Source organism: Corvus moneduloides, chromosome 1 (assembly GCF_009650955.1).
Source record: "Corvus moneduloides isolate bCorMon1 chromosome 1, bCorMon1.pri, whole genome shotgun sequence".
NCBI lineage: Eukaryota > Metazoa > Chordata > Aves > Passeriformes > Corvidae > Corvus > Corvus moneduloides.
Window position 1 is genome coordinate 128,420,813 of NC_045476.1, and position 25,207 is coordinate 128,446,019.

The 25,207-nt window shown below is 41.2% G+C and overlaps 2 protein-coding genes and 1 non-coding gene across 3 annotated transcripts; 1 reads left to right on the forward strand and 2 right to left on the reverse strand.

Moving 5' to 3' along the window:
- Positions 1-3,319: 3,319 nt before the first annotated feature.
- MCMDC2 (minichromosome maintenance domain containing 2) lies at positions 3,320-12,907 on the forward strand. The gene is made up of 14 exons (XM_032126997.1): positions 3,320-3,434; positions 3,517-3,647; positions 3,739-3,798; positions 4,111-4,306; positions 5,297-5,419; positions 5,608-5,715; positions 6,967-7,095; positions 7,624-7,855; positions 9,535-9,740; positions 10,053-10,219; positions 10,483-10,659; positions 11,370-11,512; positions 12,044-12,153; positions 12,651-12,907. The coding sequence occupies exons 1-14, from the start codon at positions 3,335-3,337 to the stop codon at positions 12,815-12,817; spliced, it is 2,049 nt and encodes a 682-aa protein (XP_031982888.1). The 5' UTR covers positions 3,320-3,334; the 3' UTR covers positions 12,818-12,907.
- A 1,276-nt stretch (positions 12,908-14,183) lies between these two features.
- On the reverse strand, positions 14,184-14,261 carry LOC116436104. The gene has a single exon (XR_004236943.1). It is a non-coding gene; the product is annotated as a small nucleolar RNA SNORD87 (small nucleolar RNA).
- Positions 14,262-18,805: 4,544 nt separating this feature from the next.
- TCF24 (transcription factor 24) lies at positions 18,806-23,660 on the reverse strand. The gene is made up of 3 exons (XM_032126952.1): positions 23,573-23,660; positions 22,270-22,679; positions 18,806-19,833 (listed from the first exon to the last, which is right to left on the reverse strand). The coding sequence occupies exons 2-3, from the start codon at positions 22,651-22,653 to the stop codon at positions 19,720-19,722; spliced, it is 498 nt and encodes a 165-aa protein (XP_031982843.1). The 5' UTR covers positions 22,654-22,679; positions 23,573-23,660; the 3' UTR covers positions 18,806-19,719.
- Between the last annotated feature and the right edge of the window lie 1,547 nt (positions 23,661-25,207).

Here is a 25,207-nt window from a genome sequence, read left to right on the forward strand (position 1 = left end):
GAGGAAGGGAGGGAGGGAGGGAGAAAGGAATTCGGAAGGAAGGAATTCGGAAGGAAGGAAGGAAGGAAGGAAGGAACTGTATCATTTGTGGGAGCAGAGTGGTGGCTTGGCACTCGTTTTCTGTAGTTCTCTTCTGCAAGGGTTGGAAGTAGCTATGTGGCTGTTCAGGACAACCAACTACTACATGAACCATTTTCTTGGCATTAAAATAATTTGGAAGCAACAGCCCTGGGGTTTTTTAGTTTGGGGTTTTTGGGGGGGGGGGGGGTTTGGTTGGTTTGGGTTTTAGGGTTTTTTTGTGTTGGTTTTGTTTTGTTCTTTTTATTTATTTATTTTTTTTTAACATGGCTTTCTGAGGGACTGGAAAGCAGAAGTTGATGGTATGAAAGGAAGTATCCATTCTCATACTGAATGTTTAGTCTGTGTGCTCCTGAAATTATTGTGAAATTCTGTGGCTACTGTAACTACCTTCTCTTTATGGCAAGGAGGTACAGTGCTGTGGAGAGATGGGAAGGAGAGGGAATACTTCAGAAATTGTTGTGGGAACTAGCAACAACCCTTTTTAGTTTTTGTCTTGTATTCCAAGATGTTCATACCTAGCTGCCTGACTGAATGAGGGGGGTTGGGTTTTTTTCTTTTTGGTCAGAATTCAGGGGTTCTTTCCTTAAAAAAAATAGTATGGCAGTGGCAGTTGAAGTTATTTCTGCAAGAGCTGCTTAATAATTGCTTACTAAGCTTTTTACTTCAGCAGACTGCCTTTTTGGCAAAGTGCAAATGTGTTCAACACATTGCTTGAAGTACTGAAGTTTTTTTAATTAAAGGTTAACAGACTGTACAACATCAGGCAATAAAGCCTCACAGTATTTCTGTATCTAGTGCTCTTGTTCCGTATCTCTGTGCATCCCATGGGGATGGTTTCCCCAGTACGACGTGCATTTGGAGTATCATAGTCCCCTCACCCAGGGCTGAGCTGAAAGTCATATATGAAGCTCTTGGTAAAGCCTAGAGAGGAGAGTAGACCTGTCAGGAACAACCTGTGCTACTCCTTTCATGTTTTGGCTGATAAGTAAGAAAGGGAGGCAAAATTTGCCTTTTTGTGACTAGTGCAGGGGGTTTTGTTTTGCCTGTCTGCGGCGAAAGGGGATTGTTCTCCCCTTCCAGAGAGGGAACCCAAGCACCCCATGAGGAGCAGGCCTTTCTCCGGTGCTGTGGAGGCCGGGAACGGTGCCGCTGTTGTGGTCTCCGGTCTCTCGGCCTGCGCGGGGAACGAGAGAGACCCCACACAAGACGGATTGACTGAAATGCATGATGGCTGTACAATGTGAACTGAAATACGACACAAAGAGAGTTCAGAGGTGCTCTCCTGGGAGGTAAGTTTGGGAGTGGCTAGCATGCAAAAGGAAAGCAGTTAAATACGCAGTATGTATTAATGAGAGAAAATGGTTCTGTAGGTTGTTTCAGTACTTTGTACGCTGTCAGAGCCATGTCCCGTGCCCAGTGTGCTGCCCGTGGGTGAAGGCAGCTTCTTGGGGCCGAGTCGCCAGTCCCGGTGGTGGCCGCGGGGCTGCGGCAGCCGTGGGTGTGGGGTGGGCTGGGAATTGCCTTCCCTGAGGACTTGCACTGACCGCGGGCGCTGCCCAGCGCGGCCGAGCCTTGCGGGCCGTGGCGCCGCTCCCCCGCGCCGCCCGCTGAGGGGCTGAGGGGGCGGCGCCGGGAGCCCCGTCCCGCGGGCACAGGCAGCGGCATCGCGGCCCCGCAGCGGTGAGGGCAGCCCGGCCCCCTCGGTGCCCGCTGCTGCCGCCCCAGCAGGGCCGGGGAAGGAGGGGGCACAGGAAGCCTGGTGAATAACTTCGGTGGAGAGGTCTGTGAGGAAGGGGTGGGTGCGGATGGCAGGAGCCTGAAGCCAGGCGGGAGATGCTTGGTGTCCGTGCCGGATCCAACGCCTGGAGTGGGGATAGCTGGCTGTAGGGACACTGATGAACACCATCACCGTGGTCAGGCTTTATTTTCTGAAGCTTAGGCGATGGCTGCTCAGTGCACAATGAGCTGGGCCGTAGCTCAGTCCTTCCTAGTCATATGTGGTGTCCTGTGTGTCCAGCCCGGGTAACAGAGGATCCAGGGAGGTACAGTGGATCTATGTGTGTACATTTAAGCCCTTCTTGCTGAAGATTTCAGGGGATGGAGTAGTAATTGTGCAGGAGTAATCCCGAAGACGGGGGGGGAGGAAAAATCCCTGTTATAAATTGTCTTTTAACTTGTGCATTTAATTTGTTACTTCAGTCACTAAACACAGCCCAGCCCACAGGGTACAGTTCTCAGGCCACAGGGTTTATGCTGCTGTCACACTGAAGTTGCGCTGGAATCCAGTTACTCCTCTCGGATGTCGATCTGTTTGTCATCCCACAGTCATTTCTGTGAACTACTGAGGGAATCTTTCATATGCTGTGAACTTTGGCTCCCCATCAGCTCAGTAATTCCATGTCCTATCCTTTACCAGGTAGCTGTCTTATTTTTGAAGATTCAAGTGTTGTTTCATATTGGTCATCTACAAAGAGGACTAAGGACATTTTGCAGAAGAAAATATGAAAGATATTAAAACAGATGCATATATACAAAATACCATATTTTGGCCTTAGTAGTGCTCCTTCTAAATTCTGCGAAGTAGTGCTTTATGGTACAAGACTCTACTCTTACAAAAAGAAATATAAAGAGACATGGGTAATACAAAGTGAAAACCACACCAAAGAACATGGTCAGCCTGCAAACCAAAATTGTAGTTGTAAAAGCTTTGTCAATGGGAATCAGAATTGAACTTCTGTGTACCTGCATGGAAATAAATGCAAGATCAGCACCTTAAGTGGGTGCCACAGGAGATCACAGCAGAGTAGGAAAGTCAGATTTTAAGAAAGGAGATGTTTCCCAGTTTCACACTTTTAACAGCTCTGATAGACTTCTCAAATAAGGGAGTTAAAATTTTAAGTCTTACTTTTGATAGACTGATTATAAAATCTACAGGAGAGGTTAAATGGAAACTTTAATTTCATGGGTTAGGGAATTAGGAGAGTGAAATAACTCACTAAGGAAATGAAAACACTAGAGCATTCTTCAGAAATTTACTCTAGAAATAGGGTATGCTTCAGTCGTTGGAAAGAACTTTGAACTGAATGTTAAAAATCCTTCAAGAATTTCCTAGTTTGAAAAAGAGACTATTTTAATTTTGTGTGGCTTCGTTAATATGTACCCTTATTATTACTATTATAGCATGGCCAGTGCTACCATAATTTCTTCACAGTTTATTCCCACAGTTGGATAAAGAGTGCAAAGATCTTGAAAGATGGATCCTGAAATGCAGAAAATGAGGGAAGTTGTCCTTGTCTACCTTGACAGAAGTGGTGGCCTTCAGAAATTTGTGCATGATTGCAAAAAATATAATGGTATTACTCAACACATAGTCTGTTAAATTAATACATAATGTTACACAAATCTGTTATTTTAAGATACTTTTTGCTCCTACAGACTCAAAACAAAGTTATGCTGTTTATCGTTTCATTATTTCAATTAATCCTTCTGACATTGCTGAATTGGATGCAACTCTTGGAAACTATATTCTTCATAATCCCCTACAAGCTGCACAGATTTTTCAGTCAGTAAGTCTGTAACAGATGAGTACACAAAAGTGCACCATCTAAATTTCAACAAGATTTTCCTTTCTAAAATGAAGTTATTTTTCCATCACAGGTATGTTTCGTAGCTATTAAGACATTATCATTAATTGAACAATTGCAGACAGAAGCCCAGGTGAGTCTGCATTGGTTTTCTCCATTTAGACCTTGAATCTTCTAAGTATAGTGAAATATTAACAACTATTTTTGTATTAAGTTTTCATTTTCCCTTTGGTTGCAGTACTATTTATAATTAAAATTAGCTGGAAGTCTCACCCAAACATATTGCAATTGTGAGATTAATTAATATGAAACTTAGTTACTCTTCATGTGTTTCTGAAATTTTTTAGCAGTTACGCATCACATTGTGTGTTTGTCCATGAAAAGTAAAGCAGTTTTAAATAAAAATATGTTTTTATGATACTAATGCAATTGTGTCTCTTGCTAGATCAGTATATTGCTGAAACCAACACATTTGCCACCTTTACCAAGTTATGTTCTGAGTCTTTCTGCATATCCCTTTAATTACACATCTCAAAGATTTTATATGTCTGATGGGATAGTGATTGCAATGGGAACTGTAACAAAATACACACAAGGAGCAAGATTTCTTTGTACTGAGGAAACCTGTCCTTTCTCTGAAGGTAGTAAAAAAAACCCAAATTAATCAGTACTATTTAAAAAGCTTTTAAATAAATTTGATAATAAGATACTAAAGACCTAGCATAACAAAGGTATTTTCCTATATAGTTTTATTATGCATACATTTTTGTAATGAGCATAGCAGGATTTTTATTAATTGAAAGGAGTGGACTTACTCAGCATTATTAAATGTTTTAGAAGAATGTCTGTGCCAGCAATCCCTTTTCCTAATGCTGGAGATAGTTTATAGGAGAAAACATAAGTCACCAGTATAACTTGAATGTATTTAATATCTTAAATAACTTAATACTTAAATGTCTTGAATAACAATAAAATATCTCAAAAGTAAATAAACAAATTAGTAAGATACCTTTTTCCTTGGAAACTGTTTCTGTCTGTATAAAAACACCACAGAACAATATGCTTAAGTGGCTGGCAAAAGCTTCTAGCATAAAACAAGTTTGCTTTAATGAGTAGCTGACTTCTGTGGAAGTACTACTTTGAGTAATGTTACTGAATTGCTTGTACCATTGCAGGGTGAGGCCCTAAATACTTTTAAGGCTGGTTTTTTGCCTCTTCTGTTAAGAGAGACCATACGGTTATAAAAGAGATGCAAAATCCCAAAGTTTGGAGACTGCAGATTAAGTCATACTGACATCTTTATGAGGACACGCACCTCTGTTAGTGACTATCCATGTCCCATGTCATTCCTACGCCAGGCAGAAGCCGCAGTGGCTCACTCCTCAAGAAAGCCCGGCCAAGCTATTCAGCTTGGGAATGTGCAGTAGGAAACTCTGCCATCTCGTGGCCAACCCCAATAAATTATATGGATAATTTTAGTGGAATATGTATGGGAGGCTCATCTGAAGAGACATGTAATAAATTTGGAATTTCACTGTCCAGTATTTTAATTGCTTCTGTTCTTCATGGGAAAATAAGGAGGGCACAGCATTAGTTTTTAAATGGTTGGTAACTTATTACTTTTTTTTTAGGATTTAGGTGCATCAGGGTGCATTGTCCTGGAGCTACAGAGTCTGCTACAGTGAGGACTGATTTTGTGTGTAGCTTGTGTTCTTCACCACTGCAGGAAGACATGAAATTTAGAGTACTTGGTGGTAGGATCTATGTAATCTGACTTTTAGATCTGGTAGTTTCCTACTTCTGTTACACAATAAGTAAACAAAATATTTCCAAAAATGGAAAAGCCCATGGCTTTTTCCACAAAAGCCCACTTAAAATACACCAGTCATTTAAAAAAAATGTTTTCAAGAGAACTAACCTTTCTTTGCCTTTGTTTTGAAAGATAAACAAATAGTTGAAATGATTGATGCTAAAATGCTGAATGCTTTGAAAGGATATTCCAATGATAAATCACATTTCAGGATTCAGGCATTTACAGTGTTCTTGAGAGGTAAGATGAACTTTGGAGTTTTGTCAAAAATGTTTTAGAATTGATCCATAAGAATCCCTTGCAATTGTAGCTCCATTTTTTGGGTTAAAATGGTGAAAGTCATAATTTATATTGCAGTTCTTTCTGTACTCCCCTCCTTAATTTTATAAAAAGTAGCTAGGTAACAAAGCAGTGTGCACAGGTGATTGCAGAGAGTACATCACAAAATTCTTGTGTCACTTTTACACCCCCATTGAATTAAAATCCCTGGCCAGCTTAGCAGTGTCTTATTCTAACTGTTGCTTGTTTTTATCTCCTTTCTACTTCCTTTGGCCATGCTGTTCTGTACTAATTTCATGCATTTTTAACATCCTTCCTCAATCTAGCTGTTTTCCACATTCCATCAGGATTTTTGGCTTCTACTACCACTGCCTTCCACTGCAAACATTAAATGATTTCTAATGTTAATATCCAACTGAAATCACAACTCAGCAACATATTTCCATTAATTCTTAAAGAAACCCCAAACAAACAAAGAGACAAGCAACAAAAAAACCCTCTGCCATTCCAAAAGTCTAGGGAATTATATGATTCATTTCTTGAAAACTAAATAGAAAGAACTAGGAGAGCTAAAATTATATTTAAAAATTTCATAGAAAAATCTATGGTTAAGATACTGTGAGTTGTATGCATTAAATTTCCACTGGCTCCAGCGATCAGTGTGGTTACAGTGTTTCTCAGGCTGAGATTGATATCTGGTTGGATCTAATTCTCATTTTCAAAAAATAAATGGGATTTTGTTTTCTAAGCTGCACAGAAATATAAAGATTCACAAAGCTGTTTGTGTGTCTTTTTGAAATCTGTAGTTTGTAACTCCTCTTTATTGTGTTGTGTTTTTTTCTCTGACCTTATATAGGACAGTGACTGATAATGGTGGTGCCACAAGTTTCAGAGTAGGAAATATACTTGTAAAAAACTGTCCATTTTCTTTTCAATGGAGGACTAAATGCATTGTCCATTTTCTTTATCATTAAGTCTATTTTCCCTCACCTGGTGTGCCTTCCTTACCTTTTGCACTAAATAATTAAAATTGTATGTTTCATTTTATACTAGTCCATTATCGATCTGGCATACAGCTGTTTTCTGCCAATGTTAAATTATCAAATCAAACGTTCAGAATGTGTTGTTTTCTGACCATGTCTTTAAAACTGCTTTGATGCCCTAACATATCTGTAGCTTTGCCCCCCACACTTATTTTTTTATTATTTCCAGATGAACTGGCCAATAAAATGACAATAGGAAACCACTACAGGATTATAGGAATTCCAGCTTGTGTGCAAAATGGTCTACAAGCTACAGCATGTATAGAAGTCAATAGTGTACAGCTCTATAAACCAAATGGTAAGAAAGTTCCATTAAACACTGGCTTAAAAAAAAGTTGGAAAACCTCCTAGAAAAAAAAAATCTTGAGAATTGGTATAGTTTTTTATTACCTAGAGGTCCAGATTACAAAACCATTCAGGGACGTTCCTCTTCCAGTCTGAAATGTGTACTTGCTGTTATTTGAGGATGTCTGCTTTTGCCCACTTTCCATGCATTGGGAAATTCCCTAATTATTTATTGTAGTTCTTCAACTTCTCTTTCCATCTTCACCTATCCATTGGAAAGTACTTTGAAATCATATAAAATGCACCTGATATTTCAGTTTGTTTTTCCTTTCTTATTCCATCAGTTCTAGCAGATTGTGTCTGCTAACTTTTTAGCAGTAAAATTAACTGTGTCAGATGCTTACATTCTGAATTTGTGCTTAATACAGTGATATGTTTGTTCTTGGTAAGTTTTGTATCAAGACTCCAATGGTGATGTGTTCTAACATACCTGCATAGATCTCTTTTATGTGTTTGTTCACCTGTACTTTGTTTCCATTAGGTCCTTCTTTTGTCAGTGACAATTTTAAGTATCTGCTCTCACTGACTTCAAGTTCATGCTGGAGGTTTACTGCTGTCCTGGCCAATGTCTTTGCTTCTCAGGTTGTTCCACCAGGCACTTACAATACTCTTAAACTTGCAATATTGTTGAGTCTAGTACAGACATGTGAAAAAGAAAATGCAGATTATCTGGATCTCTTGGTTGTAACAAGTGACACGCTAATAATCGACAGGTAAAGAGATTATTTTTTTTCACATAAATTAGAATTTAAGAATTAGTATTTTTAAAGCTAATAGGATCGGTCTTACATGGAAAGCTAGAGACTTTGTTTTAAAAGAATATACAAGGCTCCAACTTAGTTAAACACTCAGTTTTTATCCCTAGGACATTTTTTGGTTTTTTTCAAGTGATAAATCTAGATCAGAACTTCATTAATTATAAAACCTCCTAAAACTCTCATAAGATTACAGTAAGAATTTAACACTAGCACTGTTTTGCAGAGCTCAGACAAAACATTCTTCTGAAATCAAAACTGAAGACTGTCCCAGAAGCTGGTAATGCCAAAAAAAAAAGGGCTCAACTTTTCAAACCTTGTTTCAATGTAAGCCTTCTCATCACTGATTCCCAGCTATCAGCCTTTTTAATAAATAAGCAGTGTATAAATAGATCCTTACATTTTTATCACTCTTTTTCATAAAAACCATACGAATAAGGTATGAAAATTCACATACATCTTTACACATAGATTATAAATCTGGTTGTTGTTGCCTTTAAACATTTTTCACTATGCATTTATGTATTTAGCTATTCGTGCAACTATAGACTGTTAACACAATTTTACATACACTGCAGAAAAGTACAATATGCTCAGCTTTACAGTTACATTAATTTAAACCAAACTACTTTCTCCTTCCATAACTTAAAAAAGTTCTCTGAAAGGGGCATGAATTTTATTTTCATTTGGAAGTTCTTCAACCCACTCACTAATATCTTTTGTTGTGAAAAAAAGAACCCAAAACTTTGACCATTTCAAAATTTAGCTGTAGAAATTTGTTCAAATTTTAAAAATTGTGATCTACAAGATTTCTTTTTTCCCAGGTTAAGATTAAGATTTCTTAAAAGAAACAGGAGTTCAGTGTTTTAAGAATCAAACCATCTGGTTAATATTAAAACAGTTGCACACTGTAAATCATGATCAGTATTGTAATTGGTACTGTCTTGCATGTGCACAGTATTTACTGTCAGCAGCCTGTCAAAGTAGGCTTTTCCTACATATTTCCATTGGTGCAATACCCTATTTACTAATTCTTACTGATTTCATTTAATAATTTTCTCCCAGGTCGCAATACTAGGACAAACCATGCTCTGACATCTTAATATCATTATGAGCCTTTGATTGTGGAACCAGACAGATAATTTGCAACCTCTCTGTGCCAAAGAACACAGTACAGGGGATGAAAAATATATTCTATGCCTTCTTTCTCCAAAAGAATTGGAGGGTACTGTGTAACTCAGGAAGGCAGAGTTTACAAGTTTCAGCCTTTTTGTTTTCCCTAGATGGCCAGAATTACTAATCCTCTAAACTTTTACATCACTGGAAAAGTTTCTCTAGCATAGAAAGAGGAGTTAACAATGTGGGGTTAAATTATGAGACGACTTTGATTTCCTAGGAATTACTTCTGCACACCACAATTTGCCTCATGTTTAATCCATAAGAAATACAGTCTCAATGACAGCTGTTGGAGAGCAGGCTTGAACCTCTACTTTTGTACTCAAACATTTAGTTTTGATGCTGATTTCACATTAAGGGTTTTTTGTTGTTGTTTCTAAGTGAGTCTTAATACTTATTAAGTTTTTTTAAAAGTGAATAATTTAACAATTTATGACTGACAGAATTATTTAATCCTCCAGGCTTCTGAATTACAGCTTATGTCTTCTGCCTCGTGGCATACGACACCCACCTTCTAGTGAAATTTTTCCTTCTGTGTCCAAAGATAAACATGGAACTGGAAGTGCCAGTATTCAAGCCTGCAGTGCTGTGCTGGCCAAGGGTGGCATCTGTTACATAGGAGACTTAAGTTCATATAAAAAGGATAAACTTGAACTTCTGCAGTCTGGTAATCTCCCACCTCCTAACAAATGAGGGGACAGAACTAAACAAATGTGCAAATTCAAGGCTAGGTTTGTTCCCCAGCTTATGGCCCTCAAATGCTGCAAAAATCTGTGCACTGTTTTTAATGGGTCTGTGTAAGACACAAGGACATAAAAGCCAAGGTCCTGTAAACGTAAATCTGCTACACTACAGACATCCATTAATCATAACAATTCAGCAAAATCACAATTGTGACTGATTTCAGATTATGTGTGGGACTAGAATTTATAGCTAAGCTGAATTGGTAACGTAACTGATGAATTTTGTCTTATCCTAGTGCTAGAGAGCAGAACAACAACAGTATTTATTCCTGGGAAGAAGTATGGAGAAGAGGCTGACCAACAAGTTACTGTTTCAGTTCAGACCAACTTTTGGTCCCATGTAGATGTGGACTCTTCCTCAAAGAAACATATACAAAAGGAGAACTTTCTAATTGGACAGATGGTAAAGCACATGCCTAAAAATTGAACTTGTTAGTATTTCCCAGAAAGTCACAACTTAAGTAAATTTAAATCAAGTATCTTCTAAAATGAGATAGCTTTCCCAAAAAAGTATTGAAACAAAATTTTACTAAGTATTACAGGTAATTCATTAGATAATCTTGCAGTGTAAGTGGATATAGGATATTTCAGATGGAAAACAATATGATGCTTCTACATGACAAAAGCCCAAAATAGATGTTTTCTTTCTATGGGTCTTTTCTTTAGGATGTGAGTTTGATTCCAGTTAACCTTGTAGATGGTTTTGGGCTCTTGATCTACAATGAGTTTCCTTCCTGTCACCTGTCTTCTTCTGTTGTACATCATGTCTTGAGAAGAGCCATTAATCCTGAAGCCATGCTGTACAAAGTCTCACAGCAGTTCAGAACACAAGATTATGAGGAGGTAACAGATTATACACAATAATTTAGAAATGCATTATATTTGTGAATATCATACTAGGTTTGGCATCAGAAAGTTCTCTCTGCACAGTCTGCTTAGTTTTAATACTCACTTTTTGCCCTTCCCCCACCATATTTCCACTAGCACTAAGAGGATCATTGACAAAAGCAGCTTCAGTTCTTGAAAAGGGTCAGTATAATAAATACAGTTTGAGCGTGTTTCTGGAAAACAGACTAAGTTAACATTCATATGTGAACAGATCTCCAATATCTACTTTTGGCCAAAAGGTTTACAAGCAGTAGCAGAAATTAATATTCCATTCTAATTAAATTGTCAATAGCTGTAGCATAACTAACAGATGATTCCCCCCAGAAGTGTTCAAGGCCAGATTGGATGAGCTCTGAGCAACCTGGTCTAGTGGAAAGTGTCCCTGCCCACGGCAGGGGAGTTGGAACTGAGTCATCTTTAAGGTCGCTTCCAACCCAAACCATACTACAATTCTATTTACTATCCAAGATCTGTCCTTATTGTTATCCTTCATATTTTCCTTATTCAGCATAGCCAAATGGTGACAACTGTCTTTACTATTAAAACTATTGGTAGAATATATTGTCCAGCCTGTATTACTATGCCACTGGTATATTAAAAGGTGTGAAAAAAGGTCAGTTCTTTATTTTCCAGTTAAATATTTAAAATGTATGCTCTCTCTCTAGTTTATTTTGTTTGCTAGGAATCTTCATGTTGAACTGAGTTCAGAAGCAGAAAGTCTCATTCAGGGCTATTATCTTGCAAGTCGCAGGGTGAGAAGAGATTCCATTCATGGATCAACGTTATCAGCCTCTGCACTAAAAATTCTGTATGTCCCACTTTTCATTTTCAAAGAGAAATTGTGCTCATCTGCTCAGGAGCTTGTTTAATAAAAATCTAGATAAGACTAATTTTTTGATCAAGCATAAATAATCTTATTTATCATTTATGAATGCCATTTATTCTATATATTGAATTGTTATATATATATATAGATACTGCTAAAAGAAACCCAAGTTCAAACAACTTTGCCAGGCAAAAAAAACCTCCCAACAGCTATTTACAAAACACGTATCATTATTAAAGCTATCTAGAAAAACAAAATGGGACTTAAATAGGCACTGCTTTATCATGGGAGCAAAAAAGTATTAATGGATAATATGCCAAGTTCCACTTTTTAGCACAAAAAGTCAATGCATATGTATTTTGTAAGTGATAAGTGTAACTGCACAGCTAAAGTATGAAAAAAACCAACCCAGCATTAACTTTTAATTACGCAAGTGCTTGACACAGGGCGATACACATTGCATTCATGCCTGCAGTATTTTTTATTTCTGACATGCTTATATTGATCTTTTAGGATCTCACTGTCTAAGGCTCATGCCAAGCTCAGTTTAAGACAGACAGTACTTGAGGAAGATGCAGTGATTGCCATCTTGTTACTTGAGTCATCGCTGACCCTAAAACATGGTAAATAATGCACAACAGTTCCTTAGTCTTGGGTGCATCACCAGCACATTTTGTCAGTCTGAAAAAATTCTATATCCATTGATTGCAGTAAGTGAATTTCAGATCAAAATCCAGAACTTCCACTGCTGAAGACTGGTATTGAAGAAGTCTGTCAGTTTGATTTCTCTGCTGAGTCTCAGTGCTGTATGTAATGAGGCCACAGGCCTGAACCAAGCCTGTCCTTCATGCTGGCTTATATGAGGCATTGCTCCTCTTAACACTGGCTGACGTTAAACTAAGGACAGATTTCCCTCCCTGGGGAAACCAAAACCAAGGGTTGGAGGTTTTTTTGTTTATTGAGCATCAGTCATATTTGTTCACACACGTATTTGGAAGTGAGGTAAGAATTATGATCTAGGATTGCATTACTGAGTAATTTGCATCACAGCTTTTTTCCCCTCAAAGTACTGGCAAATATCAAGCCTTTCAGCTTAAGGTTTAATTTCTTCTTTGCCTAGGCACATCTGTATTATGCGTAGCACCAAATCCTGTATTTCCATTTGACATCACTGATGAAAACTCCCTGCAACAGAGAGATATTTACCTCATGCAGTGTCACCATCAAGTGCTGAAGTTTATTGCTGCCTATAGCCCAGGAATTCACATTAACACTAATGAGGAGTAAAATTCCCACTCTAAGTAAAGCCTGAGGCTTTGGCTTTTTGAGAGACTACAGTCAGAAATACAAAATTACTTCTCTTCGTGGCTACCACTCTCCATTCACAGCTAAGTAAGGAGTAATTCAGGATTCAGGATTTTCATTAAGACTACAACTGAAAATTAAACCACCAGTTCAGAATCTAATGTTTCATTTCAGCTACCTGAATTCTGCAGTTTTTCTTGTTGCTTCTTTTCAAATATATCACCCAAAGGGTTAAGGAGCTTTAAGAACATCAAAACCCTTCTTTTCCTAGGTTAAGTTAACAGTCTTTAATTCCTCATGGTGTATAGATTTTGAAATGTATAAAAGTATTATCATACTGCTTCATGTTCTGCGTCCTTTTTTACATTACAGCAACACGAGATTCTACAACGATGCCACATGCTCCTGCCACCAAAACCCAAATAAAACAAAAAAGCCTGCAAAACAAACAAACCACAAAACAAACCCCCTAGCCCTCCCCCCCCCCCCCCAAGCCTTCTTCCCCCCAGCCTCAAAAATACCCAAAACCCCAGTGTTTCCACATTATTTTGTATAGACTGCAAGGAATAGCCAAGTGCTACAGGTAAGTGAAAAAATAGTATTAGACAACCTGGTAGGCAGGTAGCTCAATGAATTCAACTCTACCTCACTGTAAGTGGTAGGCCATGAGGTGTTTGAAGCACAGCATGCTTCCCCAGCTATGGGCTTTCCTGTATTTCATCTTCCTAGTAAGGATATAGCACTAGACAATCCTCAGCAAGTCTCACATCCAAGAGATACACATTAAATAGAAAAGCAGCAGTAAAACTGTAGACTTCCTGTCAAATCTGGACAAGCTGAATACTTAAGGCTTGTGTTCCTCCTACCCAGGATGTCATCCAGCAAGATCACAGTGCTACTGCTCCCATAGCCTCAACAAAAAAATAAGTCACTGAAAACAGAAAGCCAAGATTTTATTCATACCCTCTACTAACACTGTAAACACTCATTTAGACAACACAAGTTTTCCCACATTTTAATCTTTGCTTTATTCACTTTTGATTCATTTATTTGATACACTCAAATATTCATACTAAGTTCTAAGAATGCCCATAAGGCCTCTTTCTCTTTCTAGAGTGACAGTCTACCCTGAACTTCATTCCAGGATTATTCATTTTCAGTGAACAGCTACTCCCCTGGCGTACTATGGAACCAAGCAGTATTTCTGAAGAGCAGGAAGGGCAATGTAAGCATTTCCAAGTGCATTAGAACTCCGTATTCCAGGCTGCTGTTTTCAAGCTAAGAACAATAACAATAATAAGTTAGTTTCCTGTATCCTTAATCAATCTTATACAAAGGTACTACCCTCACTGGCATTTCAGATCTCGAGATACACATCAAAAACATTCAGATGGGTAAACGGCAAAAGTCTCATCATTGTGCCAGCAAAATTACTCTTTAAGAGTAGACTGAAACAGAATTCCTTTATAAATCTCTATTTTTGAGAAGCAACATTAAGGGATTTTCTGCAAAAAGAGCACTTATCCTTGCCTCTCCCCAGTTTCTTCCATGATCTCTTGAAAACTGGAAGACTTGTATCAGTCCCATAAGGACAGTGGTCAACATGGCCAGTACAGGCTCTCCCTGGATGGCAGTACAGCCTGCAGGAGCCTCAGTACTGTGACAGTAAAAAAGCAACTGACCTCCTTAAACACCTGCACTTCTAGAAGTGGGTGGACTCTCCTGCTGGCTCTATGTGCACGCACAAGGCTGGAAGATGGTGGAGGTGGTCATCTGATGTCACAGAACCTTGAAAGGAATAAATAAAATCAGAAATGACAGGAGCAAATCAAACGGGAAACCCCTACTGATTAGCTGGCACATCAGATACACAACACTGCTCATCACAACATTCAGTTGGGTAAACGGCAAAGGGTCATCATCACTATGCCAGCAGTTTCCTGCCTATGTAAGACAGCTTTTTCCAGGTACTAAATACAAGGGAATTGGTTAGGCTTGTCTCAAGAGCTGTACTTCCATAAGCTGAACCAGAGCCTTGGTTTTAACTGTTTAGCACAAAACAGATTGAGTATAGCCAAGAATCAGAGAAAAACAACTCTGTTTGGGCACAAAAACGCAGGTCCCTCTCTTACATTCAAACCCCAGATGCCAAGTATCTTTCTAGAGGTCAAGCTCACTACCACAGTCACCTCTCCCTTTGGAATATATTGCAAGACTGACACAGGTTAGGTGCCAGCATGAAGAACATACTGTTCTTCACTTAATTCTCTTCCTTTCAACTAACATCCATGAATTCTTCAAATCAGAAGTCATGTTTCCCCAGTTAAAAACTAGGTTCTCTGGTACAAACCTCTCCCTTCTGACTCCTTTGGGATTCTTGGATTGCACCTGCTTTGTTCTGGGGAGCAGATCTTGGGAGATTTTATAGCTGCCATAATACCTTTTGTTAGAATTTCAATCTTTTGACCCCAAATACAATCATATTCCTCCTTTTTTCATCTGTAAGGGAATTTTCAAGCCATTAAACAGCTTCAGAACTCTTCATCTGGATTTCATGGGGTTTCCCTCAACATCTTAAAATACAGTAAGAAATATTTACTTCTGTAGCTCCAGAATTCACGTGGCATCTTTCCGCTTGCAAAGCATGGCAGAGTCCAGACGGAGGATTCCCAAAGCCAGTAACAAACGCATCTTGAGCTTCACTTTCTGCCTAAAACAATGAAAAGAAGATGTTTGATTCACAGAGCTCCACTGCTGAGCCAGTAGCAAAAAGCATTAACACTTCTTTGGGGACAGTAAGCCAGTCCAAGAAACACCAGCCTCATGCTCTCTTTGTAATTACCTGGGACAGAGCATCAGCCGAGATCAAGGTTAAGTAGAGGCATGACCATTTTCCTAAAGCAAGCTCCAGTGTGAGAAATGACTGATTGCAGGATGAGTACAGTGCTCCTAATGACCAGCCAGGCTGGGCAGAGGAGCACCCTGGCAGGGTACAGCCTTTAACCCCAGTTCACGTGCGACACTCTGGGGAACTCACTGATGTTTTAGCACCAGTTGAACTGAGGTCAGCACTCACACTGCAGTCCTGGCAGGAGAGCATTACCACAGAGGCTGCTGATACCCCTGGGGCCCTGTCCCTGCCAGACCCCACCAGTTCGGATCTGTGCCTATAACCTGAAAAGGGGCATAGTCTGGGTCACCTCACAGCCCTTGCCCAATTCCCTAAAGGAAAAAGAAGGTCATTTATCTTTTGAATTATGACAGGCATTTGCTGATGAAAACGATCTCTCAGCAAAACCAAGTGTCTTTGAATGTCCAATCTGTCATTTGTTTTATGACTTGATGAGCCAAGTGACAGCTCGAAGTAACCACCACGTGGCACACACTAATTAAGTCCATCTCACTCTCCCATGGCACCCGCTCTCCTGGGAAGCCTGTGTGGCTGGAGTGTCAGCCTGAACTGTGCCACCCCAACATCCAGGGGACACACAGGCACAGTTACAACAGCGTGACAATCACTCCTCTTTCACGTGATGGCTTTGGCTGTTTAGAAAAGCACCAGCAAACCATCCCTGCAATTCCTGAGATTACAGCCATTGCTTTGACCTGCTACGTCGGGATTTCTCAAATTAACCGCCTGGGAGCATTTCTAATTCCTCTGAGAAGGCCAGAAATCACTCTACTGTTTAGACGAGCATATGCCTGGACTGCCAGAACCTGCTCCAAGGAGGACGGCGGAGGTCGGGCGGCTCTGACGGAATCACGCGGATCGCTGCGGATCCACACGGCGGGATCACGGAATCACAGAATGTTAAGAGTCTGGAACGGACCTCAGCGATCATCCAGTCCCAACCCCTTTCCTGCCACGGGCAGGGACACCACCCGCTAGACCAGCAAGGCCTTATCCAGCCTGGCTTTACACACCACAGCCTCCCTGTTCCAAAGGCCGCACCACCCTCACAGTAAAGAATTTCTTTCCAATATCTAACCTAAATTTCCCCTTTTTCAATTTGTACCCATCAAACTCGGCGGCCGCTGCTGGCGCTCCCACGCCCGAGGCCGGGCACGGCGGAACTGCTCCCAAGCCACGGAGCGGCACGGGCACGCCCCACGCCCGGGCATTCCCCCCTCCCAGGCACCGCCCGGGGCGCCCCTCGCCATCCCGGGATCCGCCGCAAAAGGGGCCCCCGCAAACGCGGGCCGGGTCCCGCCGCATCCATCCATGCACCCACCGAGGCACGCACCCCGACTGGAGGCGGGCAGGCGCGGTCGCTCCGGTTGTGACCCCCTTGGAAAAGGCGAATCCTGGCCGGGATCCCGCTAAATACGCGGCACGCCGGGCGGGGCGGGGCGGGCGCAGCGCCTTCCGGCTGCGCGCGCACAGGGACACGGGGAGAGCGGCGCCGGGGGCGTTTGGCGTGTCCAGGGAAAGCGGCGCGGGGCCGCGGGCGCTGAGGGAAGCGCAGCCGCGAGCAGCAGCGAGAGCCCATCTCTGCGCCGCAGCGTCCGCACAGGCAGCGCCTCTGCTGTGGCCGCGGCAAGTTCACCTGTCCCATCCCTCCGTGAGAAAAACCGGGATGACAGTGACCGAGGTTTGCCGAGATCTTCTAGGCTCCTGCATGAAAAATGCCACCTTTTGATAGCAATGTATAAACATTGTACAGCTTTATTCCTAAGCACGTGCATATTCCTAGTGCTAAATGCCAAACACTTGTGTTTCAGTATACGAGGATATGAACTGTTCCTAGGAATTGTAGCACTGGAATCAAACATCAGGCTTGAAGCAGACAGGTTCAGAGGATCTGTTGTTACCCTGCTGTGTAAATTTCTAGAAGATAAAAGCTCTTGCCCTGGTCGAAGGGAGTGTTTTGCCTAACCTGGTGTCTTGGTTCTGAAAGGAAAGGCATAATTCTGATGCAGAATAATCTGTTTCAAGGAAAAAAAAATCCCAACTCACAAATATGGGGAACTCTTCTTAACTGAAAAACTGCTGCTGTAATTTTGCATGTTCTTACTGGCCTGTAATAATTCCATAAAATGCTGAAAAGATCTTAGGGATGTGGCTACAGTAAGTGACTACAGTGCTTGCTGCTCCAATTCTCTGGCTGCGTCCAGAACATTGTAAATATTTAATTGTAAATACTATAGGGGTCGTGGAGAGCTCCAGATTTCACCATACTTTTTAAACAAAAGTTGTTCCTGCTAGTATTTTTTTTCTTTTTCCCTAAATGTCATTTTAAAATTTAAAGTCTTCAGAAAAGAGACAACATCTATAAATTCAGAATATTATCATGTACAAGGAGAAACTGATACAGGTCTTGTAGCTCACTGATAAAGAGTCTGAGATGTATTCTCTGGGCCATCCGTTCATAATGGTCCATGTTTTTAACCCTTATTGCTAAAACATTTTTCATGCTTACAGAATCACCTAGGTTGGAAAAGACTACTGATCACCTTTCACTGATCACTACCTTGTCAATTAGACCATGGCACTAATTGGCACATCCTGACTTTTCTTGAACACCTCCAGGAATGGTGACTCTAGCACCTGCAACTCCACCACCTCCAAGGGCAGCCCATTCCAATGCTTAACAGCCCTTTCTCTGAAGAAATTTTTCCTGATGTCCAGCTGAACCTCTGCTTCTTGGATAAGCAGTCAGAATCTTCCAATGACATTTAAAGGAACAAAGCCTTTAAAAACACGGAAGAATTTTTTTTCCCCCTTTCTTGAATACTGTCCCTTCCAGGTATATTATCTTGTTGAACGCTCAGAATGCTGCAGGGACAGATGAGAGCTCCAGATTTTACCATACTGTTTTTATGAAAGTTGTTCTGGCTAATACTTTTGTTTTCCTAAACGTCATTTTTAAATTTAAATCATGAAGCCTTCAGAAAGAAGACAGCATCTATAAATGTAGAATGTTATCGTGTACAATGAGAAACTGATAACAGATTTTGCAAGTCGAAATATATAATAGTCACTGAATAATATTTAATAGAGCATTTACCTCAGCAATAACAAACCATATGAGAAGTACAGTGTTTTATAGAACAGTTACAACAGATGACATTTGTGCATTTAGTTTCAACTTTTCTTGCCTAAATATAGATGTTTAAGCGAACAAGTGTGCTACGAACAAGCCAACACTTTGGGCTCATCTGCTCCAACATGTGAACCCCTTCAATGAAGTGAGCTGTGGAATGGTGAGCAGACACGTGGTTGTGCCGGGGTGGCAAACACAGGCTGAGCCCCGTACCATGCAGCACAATCCCACGGGTGCCTACAAGCAGTGCCCGACGCACAGTGCTCTGTGCAGGAGGGACAGGTCTCTCAGCATGTTTTTACTCCATGAACATGCATCCATGTTCCCAGCAATAGCTACAAACATGTAGGACTATCCAGTGGGTGAAGCCCTGACCTGACAGCTGTGGTCAGGGGATTTCTGCCATCGGCTTTAAGCAGTGGAGAAAGTCTGTGTGGGATTACAGTTGCTGTTTTTAGCCTTGCCCTTCTCTTTTCACCCGAGCCTGTTTTGCCCTGTACTTGGCCAGTACCACATCACTTCTCCTCTCTTTCTCACAGCACTTGTCCCTGAGAGGACAAGGATACTTACTCTGCTGTCAGCTCTTTGCCACTGCTGCTCATGTTGGTGCTGGCTGCAGTCACCACCTCCCACTCCCCCCATTCAGATCCCAGCAATGATAGAAACCAATGATGCGTCACATTAACTTAATGAGGTATTAATTACATTTAAGAATCAATTCCTTGTCCTCTACAAACAGCATTCAGGAATGATAGTTTGTCTGTAGATACTATTTTTTAACTTAAATATATATATATAAAGTGTAATAAATAACCATTTTTTTCAAAGCAAGAAGGGAGATTAGATCTGTGAAGATGTTGATGTTTCCCCATGGTTTGCGCTGTCTCCTTGTGCCGAGTGAGTCAGAAACTGTCCTGTGGCTCCAATGTACAACCTGGAACGCATGGGCCACTTCTGCAAGAGAGGAGACAAGCACAGCACTGAGACACCTGGGATCTTTGCACTCTTGACTGCAGTTCTCAGCAAAGCTTTGATAGAATCATGGTACAAGAAAATAGGAGATTGTTGCTATCACCAAACAGTTCCTGTTTTGTCATTCACTGGAAAATGTTTGGAGCTTGATAAGGGAGCCTCAGGCAGGATATTTGCTTTGGTAATTAATTGTGAGGCACAGCTCCCAACCCTGCTGTGCCCCAGCAGACAGGAGCAGGCCATGCTGGCCGGTCATTCTAGCTCAGTTTGTGTCCTAAATGTTCTGTTAGTAGAATAAAACAAAGCATTCCTTCTCAAGGCACCAGGGATACTATGGGGATACACCTGCACCTGTAGGGATTGCAGCCCTGTGTGCACACCCATCCCTGCTGGCTGGGCCCCACAACCCTGCCTGCAGCACAGGGGCTGCTGCTGAAGGCTGTGAGTCTGAGGGAATTTAATGTAATTGCACCTTGGCAGTCTTCAGCGCTCACAGCTTGTTGTTCTTGTCAGGTCCAGCTGTTTCAGATGAGACAATTCATCTTTACACTCACAGATTTTTGGAATCATCAGTTACTCTGGTGTTAAATATTTATTCTGACAGCTCAGGTTTCTTAACCCCAGCAGGTTACTCACTGCAAGCAGCCCTGTGGTGCAGGTGGCCACAGCCGGGCACCCAGAACTTGGGAGGGAGCATCCAGCTCCATTTGCTGTGCCAAGTTCAGTATTAGAGAGGCAGATGTTTGAGACAACTTTTCACACACATTGGATGCAAAAACACCTGATATGCAGCCAGCACGTTGTTCCAAAAGAATGCCATTTTTAAAGACTCTCTTGGGAACAGATTGACACCTTTCCTGTGGGTAAGGGGCACCTAATAATACTGCAGATAAATCTCAGCTCTGCTGTTCAAAGACCCAAAGCAGCAGCATATTCTCGCTTGGAATGTGCGATCTCATTCAGTAATTCAATTTCAAGTGTGATGTTATGAGTTTGTCACCAATAAACCATCAGAGTTTAAAGTTATTAACCATATTTTTCATTCAGTGTACACACAACTGTACTTGGATATTTAACTTTCCTCACCATTTGCATTTACTATGTTTAATCTATCAGTTTAGTTGAAGTCTTTATTTCTAAAGGTTGTCTCATATACTGTGTTTTGGGGTTTTTGAAACACGTATTAGGATTTGACTGTGACACTTTCATCAAATACATTCATAAAAAATAATTGCTTAAGTGAATCCAGGCTACTCTATTCCAGTAGCCTGGGAAATGGGCGTCTGGATCATTTAACTGCTGTAATAACTATTCGAGAGTATTTTTTTGCTGGTTGTAGTTGGCAGCTGATAAAAAGTACTGTAAGAGACCTGTGTCCTTTCACTCTGACTGAGGGAACTAACAGAAGCTAATTTGAACTTATTTTTAAATACATCACAGAATTTTTTTACTTAAATTATAGCCATCTTCTAATTGATATCAAGGTTTTGCTTTCTTTATGAGCCTGCTAATCATTTAAATGCCTTCAGAAGCCTACATTCACATCATGCTGTAAAATACTGCAACCAACACCGTGAACAAGGAACTCTCTGTGAATTAGGTACTTTTTAGAAATTAGAGATTACTTCACAAATTAATCTTAATTAAATCATTCTGAATTCAGACTCTTAAAATAAAAAAAAAAAAAAAAAAAGGAAAAGAAAACACCCCAGTGCTCTAACTCACTCTCTGTGAGCAGAGCCAAACAAAATACCCCGCGGTGTCTGAGCCCCATCAGTCAGTGAGCACTGCATTTGGAAACAGTTTCCAGCCCAGTCCTCTCCAAGAGCAGTTCCCCCTTCTCATCCCCTCTGCATCGCTGTGATTTTTTTTTTTTTGACAAAGAGAAGAGCATATACCAACTAGAGAAATGCTTCAGGAAAGCACTTTCATGGAAGTAATTAACACATGGCTGATAATTAACACCGCTGTCTGCACTGGGCTGCCTTGGCAGCAGAACCAAAGCAGGCCCAGCCGTGGCTGGGTCACTACTGTGGGACAGCGTCACCTCACCACAGACCCCTCACAGCAGGATCCAGTAGGTCTGAGGGGATCACCAAGATTTCCACACAGGGACTGAGAAGATGCAAGTACTCCTCTGGTGCTGACCTTCACTTCCAAAAACCCGGTCCCACCAGGTTTGGATCTACACTAGACTTGGTATTTTGGCACAAAGTCCCTGAAGCTGGAGGAACAATGCTCCAATATATTTCCATCGGACCCCTAACACCTAGGCACAATGGTTAGTCTGGACAGGATTTCCAAGTATTACCTCTAGGCAAGGTACAGGAACTTGAAATCTTTCGTTTCATCTGCGTATCTAAGGCCAGTGTACTCAGTCGCTGACAGAAGGTGGTAGCTGCTCCTCAGCTCCCCTACCTTGACCGGGTGCAGGTATCCATCCCCGCGGAGGGTGCCCAAGGCCTCTCCCGGTGACTCCTCCTCATCCTGCAGGCTGCGGGTGAGGTGTGCGATGTAGGTGGTGGCCAGGAGGAGCACATCCAGCTTGGAGAGCTTGGTGTCGGGCGGCACGGAGGGGAGAGTCTTCTGCAGCTCGAGGAAGGCGTGGCGCAGGGTCTGCACCCGGCTGCGCTCCCGGGCCGCGTTGGCGGCGGCGGGGCGGCCCGGAGCGGCCCCAGCCCGCGGCGCGGCCGCCGAGGGCAGGCAGGAGGTGCTGCCGGCAGAGGAGGGCAGCAGGGAATTGGGCTCTGCGCCCGCGCTGGAGATCTCCTCGCTGCTCTCCGCTAAGTGTCCACACTCCATCGGTGACTTCCCCGGCAGGGAGGGCCCTGCAAGCAACAGGAGCATCTCTAAAGTGAGATGCTGTGCTGGCCTGGAGCCAGCACGTTCTGAAAACAAGGATGGTCAGAAACGCAGGCACTGCCTGTGCTAGGAAAAGCCGAGATGCAGCTCTGTGAGCCACTTTTCCATTCACTGCTTACAAATTCAGCATCACACACGGTACAGAAGTTAAAATCTTCATAATGATAAGTATTTAATTTTTTGACAGTATTACACAGAGCAAATTTTTTGAGTCACTTATAGCCCAGAGATGACTTCTGAGAAAGCCCAACAGGCACTGCCCAGAGGCACTGCCACAGTGGTTTCCATTTACAACCAAGTAAAAATTAGGCTAAATACGATTTTTAAGACATATTCTCTCTATGATTTGGGATGTGGAACTGTTAGTATATTTTCTATTTTAGCTACAATCATTTTATCAACAGTCTTATAGGTGGTCAGTGTTCCATGGACTACAGAAAGAAGAATATCATTTTCAGATGCATCAGTAAGTGAAGCCACAGAGCACAGACTCAGTTTTTGAAGGGCAAAACTTGGCCCATAATTTTAAAGAATCAGGAACTGACTTCTCCTGACCTCCCACCCCTAATGTTACTTAAAAAATTGTGTGGTTATCCTTTCTCATCTACATCTTCAAACTTCAAAAGAATTTTGTAAGATGTATTTTGGCCATTGGGGGGCAAAAAAACCTTTTGAAAACATAAAAAAAATTCTTTTGAGGAAAGCTGAAAGCAATGACCACAAGGTTTTTTCCCAGCTTTCAGAAAGGCTGGTCAGTCAGCTCTGCCCGTACTACAACTCACAGTCCTTTAATTAATTCAGTTCCACAGAAAAATTCAATCAATACTCCCCAAAGTGCAGTACTTAATTGGAATAATACCTGATCCTGTTGTCCTCAGCAAAGCAGCCCTCGTGGGTGTCCCAGATCCCAGCTTTCACGTGTTAGGGGTGTCTGTTCCTGTGACAGCCTGGCTAGACAGGGGCGGGAACAAGTTATTAAAACTTGATTTCATCCAAATACTGCATAATTAAAATTTTAAATAACAATGATAAACATAAATGACTATCTAATTTACAAGAATTAGCGCTTGATTTTGCATAGGACTTCAAGCACGCATTGAAGTCAAAGATTTCTATCAAAGACAAGGAAAGTTTTCTAAATGCTTTTTGCAATGCTATAACTTGATGGTATTTAGAATACATTTTTATTGTTATCATTTTGGGCGATTAATTGTGATTAATTTGCTATTGATCTGTCTCATAGAGTTTTATCATGTAACGTTCTCTTCAGTAGCAGTACAGGTTAGACTGAAATTATTTGTGAAATATTCTGTGCATGTTATAGCTCTAAACCAAAGGAAAAATCTCACTATTCTTTTTTATTGTTGTATTTATGATCAATATAAAATAAAACTTACATTAAGACTTCATGAGGGATGAAAAATGGTCCTTACATTGGCTATTGCCTCTAACTTAAAATAGAAAGAATTCCTATGTGCTTTTTTCTTGGTGTTTCTGCGTTGTGTTAAGGCACGGTCAGATCTGGATGCATTTCAGTTTAAAAAAAAAAAATCATCATTGCAGAGATGACATCAAGACAGTAATTTAAAATAATCACAAAAACTGGCAGAAAAATCCAACAGTTTATGTTTAGTAGCAGGATTTCTCATCTGCCATCCCATCAAAATCCCACTGGTAGGAGGAAGTCTTCCCCGATTACTGGAGACATCCAGATTACCCAAGGATACAGACGGACTGGGATAGTAAAAATCCCTTCTCCTCTGCTGAAATACAGGACTGGGGCTGGTTTACAGTTTTGATTTTGCCATGCTGTTGTATAACCACATTTAGAACTGGAATGACTTCGAGTGACATACAGTACATAGTAATGCACGTACCTAAAAACCTCATCTCCTTGGGTGACCCTGGAAGCAGGAGTTTCTGATTTAGGAACTTCACATCTATATGAGATGAAATCCCAGGCCTGGAAAAAATGTGCAAAATTTCAGCTCTAAAAATGAGAGATTTCACTCTGAATTAAATTTATCCACTGTCAGACTTCCCATCAAATACGAACAGCAAATGGCCTGGGAAAATCTGCTACACAAAAGAAAGGATCTGCTGTAGGTATGTACATATGTGTAGCCAAACCATGGTGGTTCCTGGATCCACGGCCAAGATCGCTTCTGTTGCACAATGGGACTGGCAGCATCACTCTTCTCCCTGGCGAAATCAGGACACACATTCCAGGTGCTTCAAACCCAGGCGTCACCCAAACCTCGTGGTCCAAAAAATGCTGCTAAAAACTAAAGTAAATAAAAAGCCTCTGGGCAACAGTCATTTTCCTTTTAAAATTTTATAAGAAAGAGGTTTGGTTTTTAAAATAATGGCAGTAATTTTTGCAAACACCCACTTGCCACCTGGTATGCTGAGAGAGTTGGGAACAGGGCTGTGAAAGTAAGTTAAAGTATTTATGTTGTTTCTAAAGCACTTCTACTGCAGTATTTCTAATACG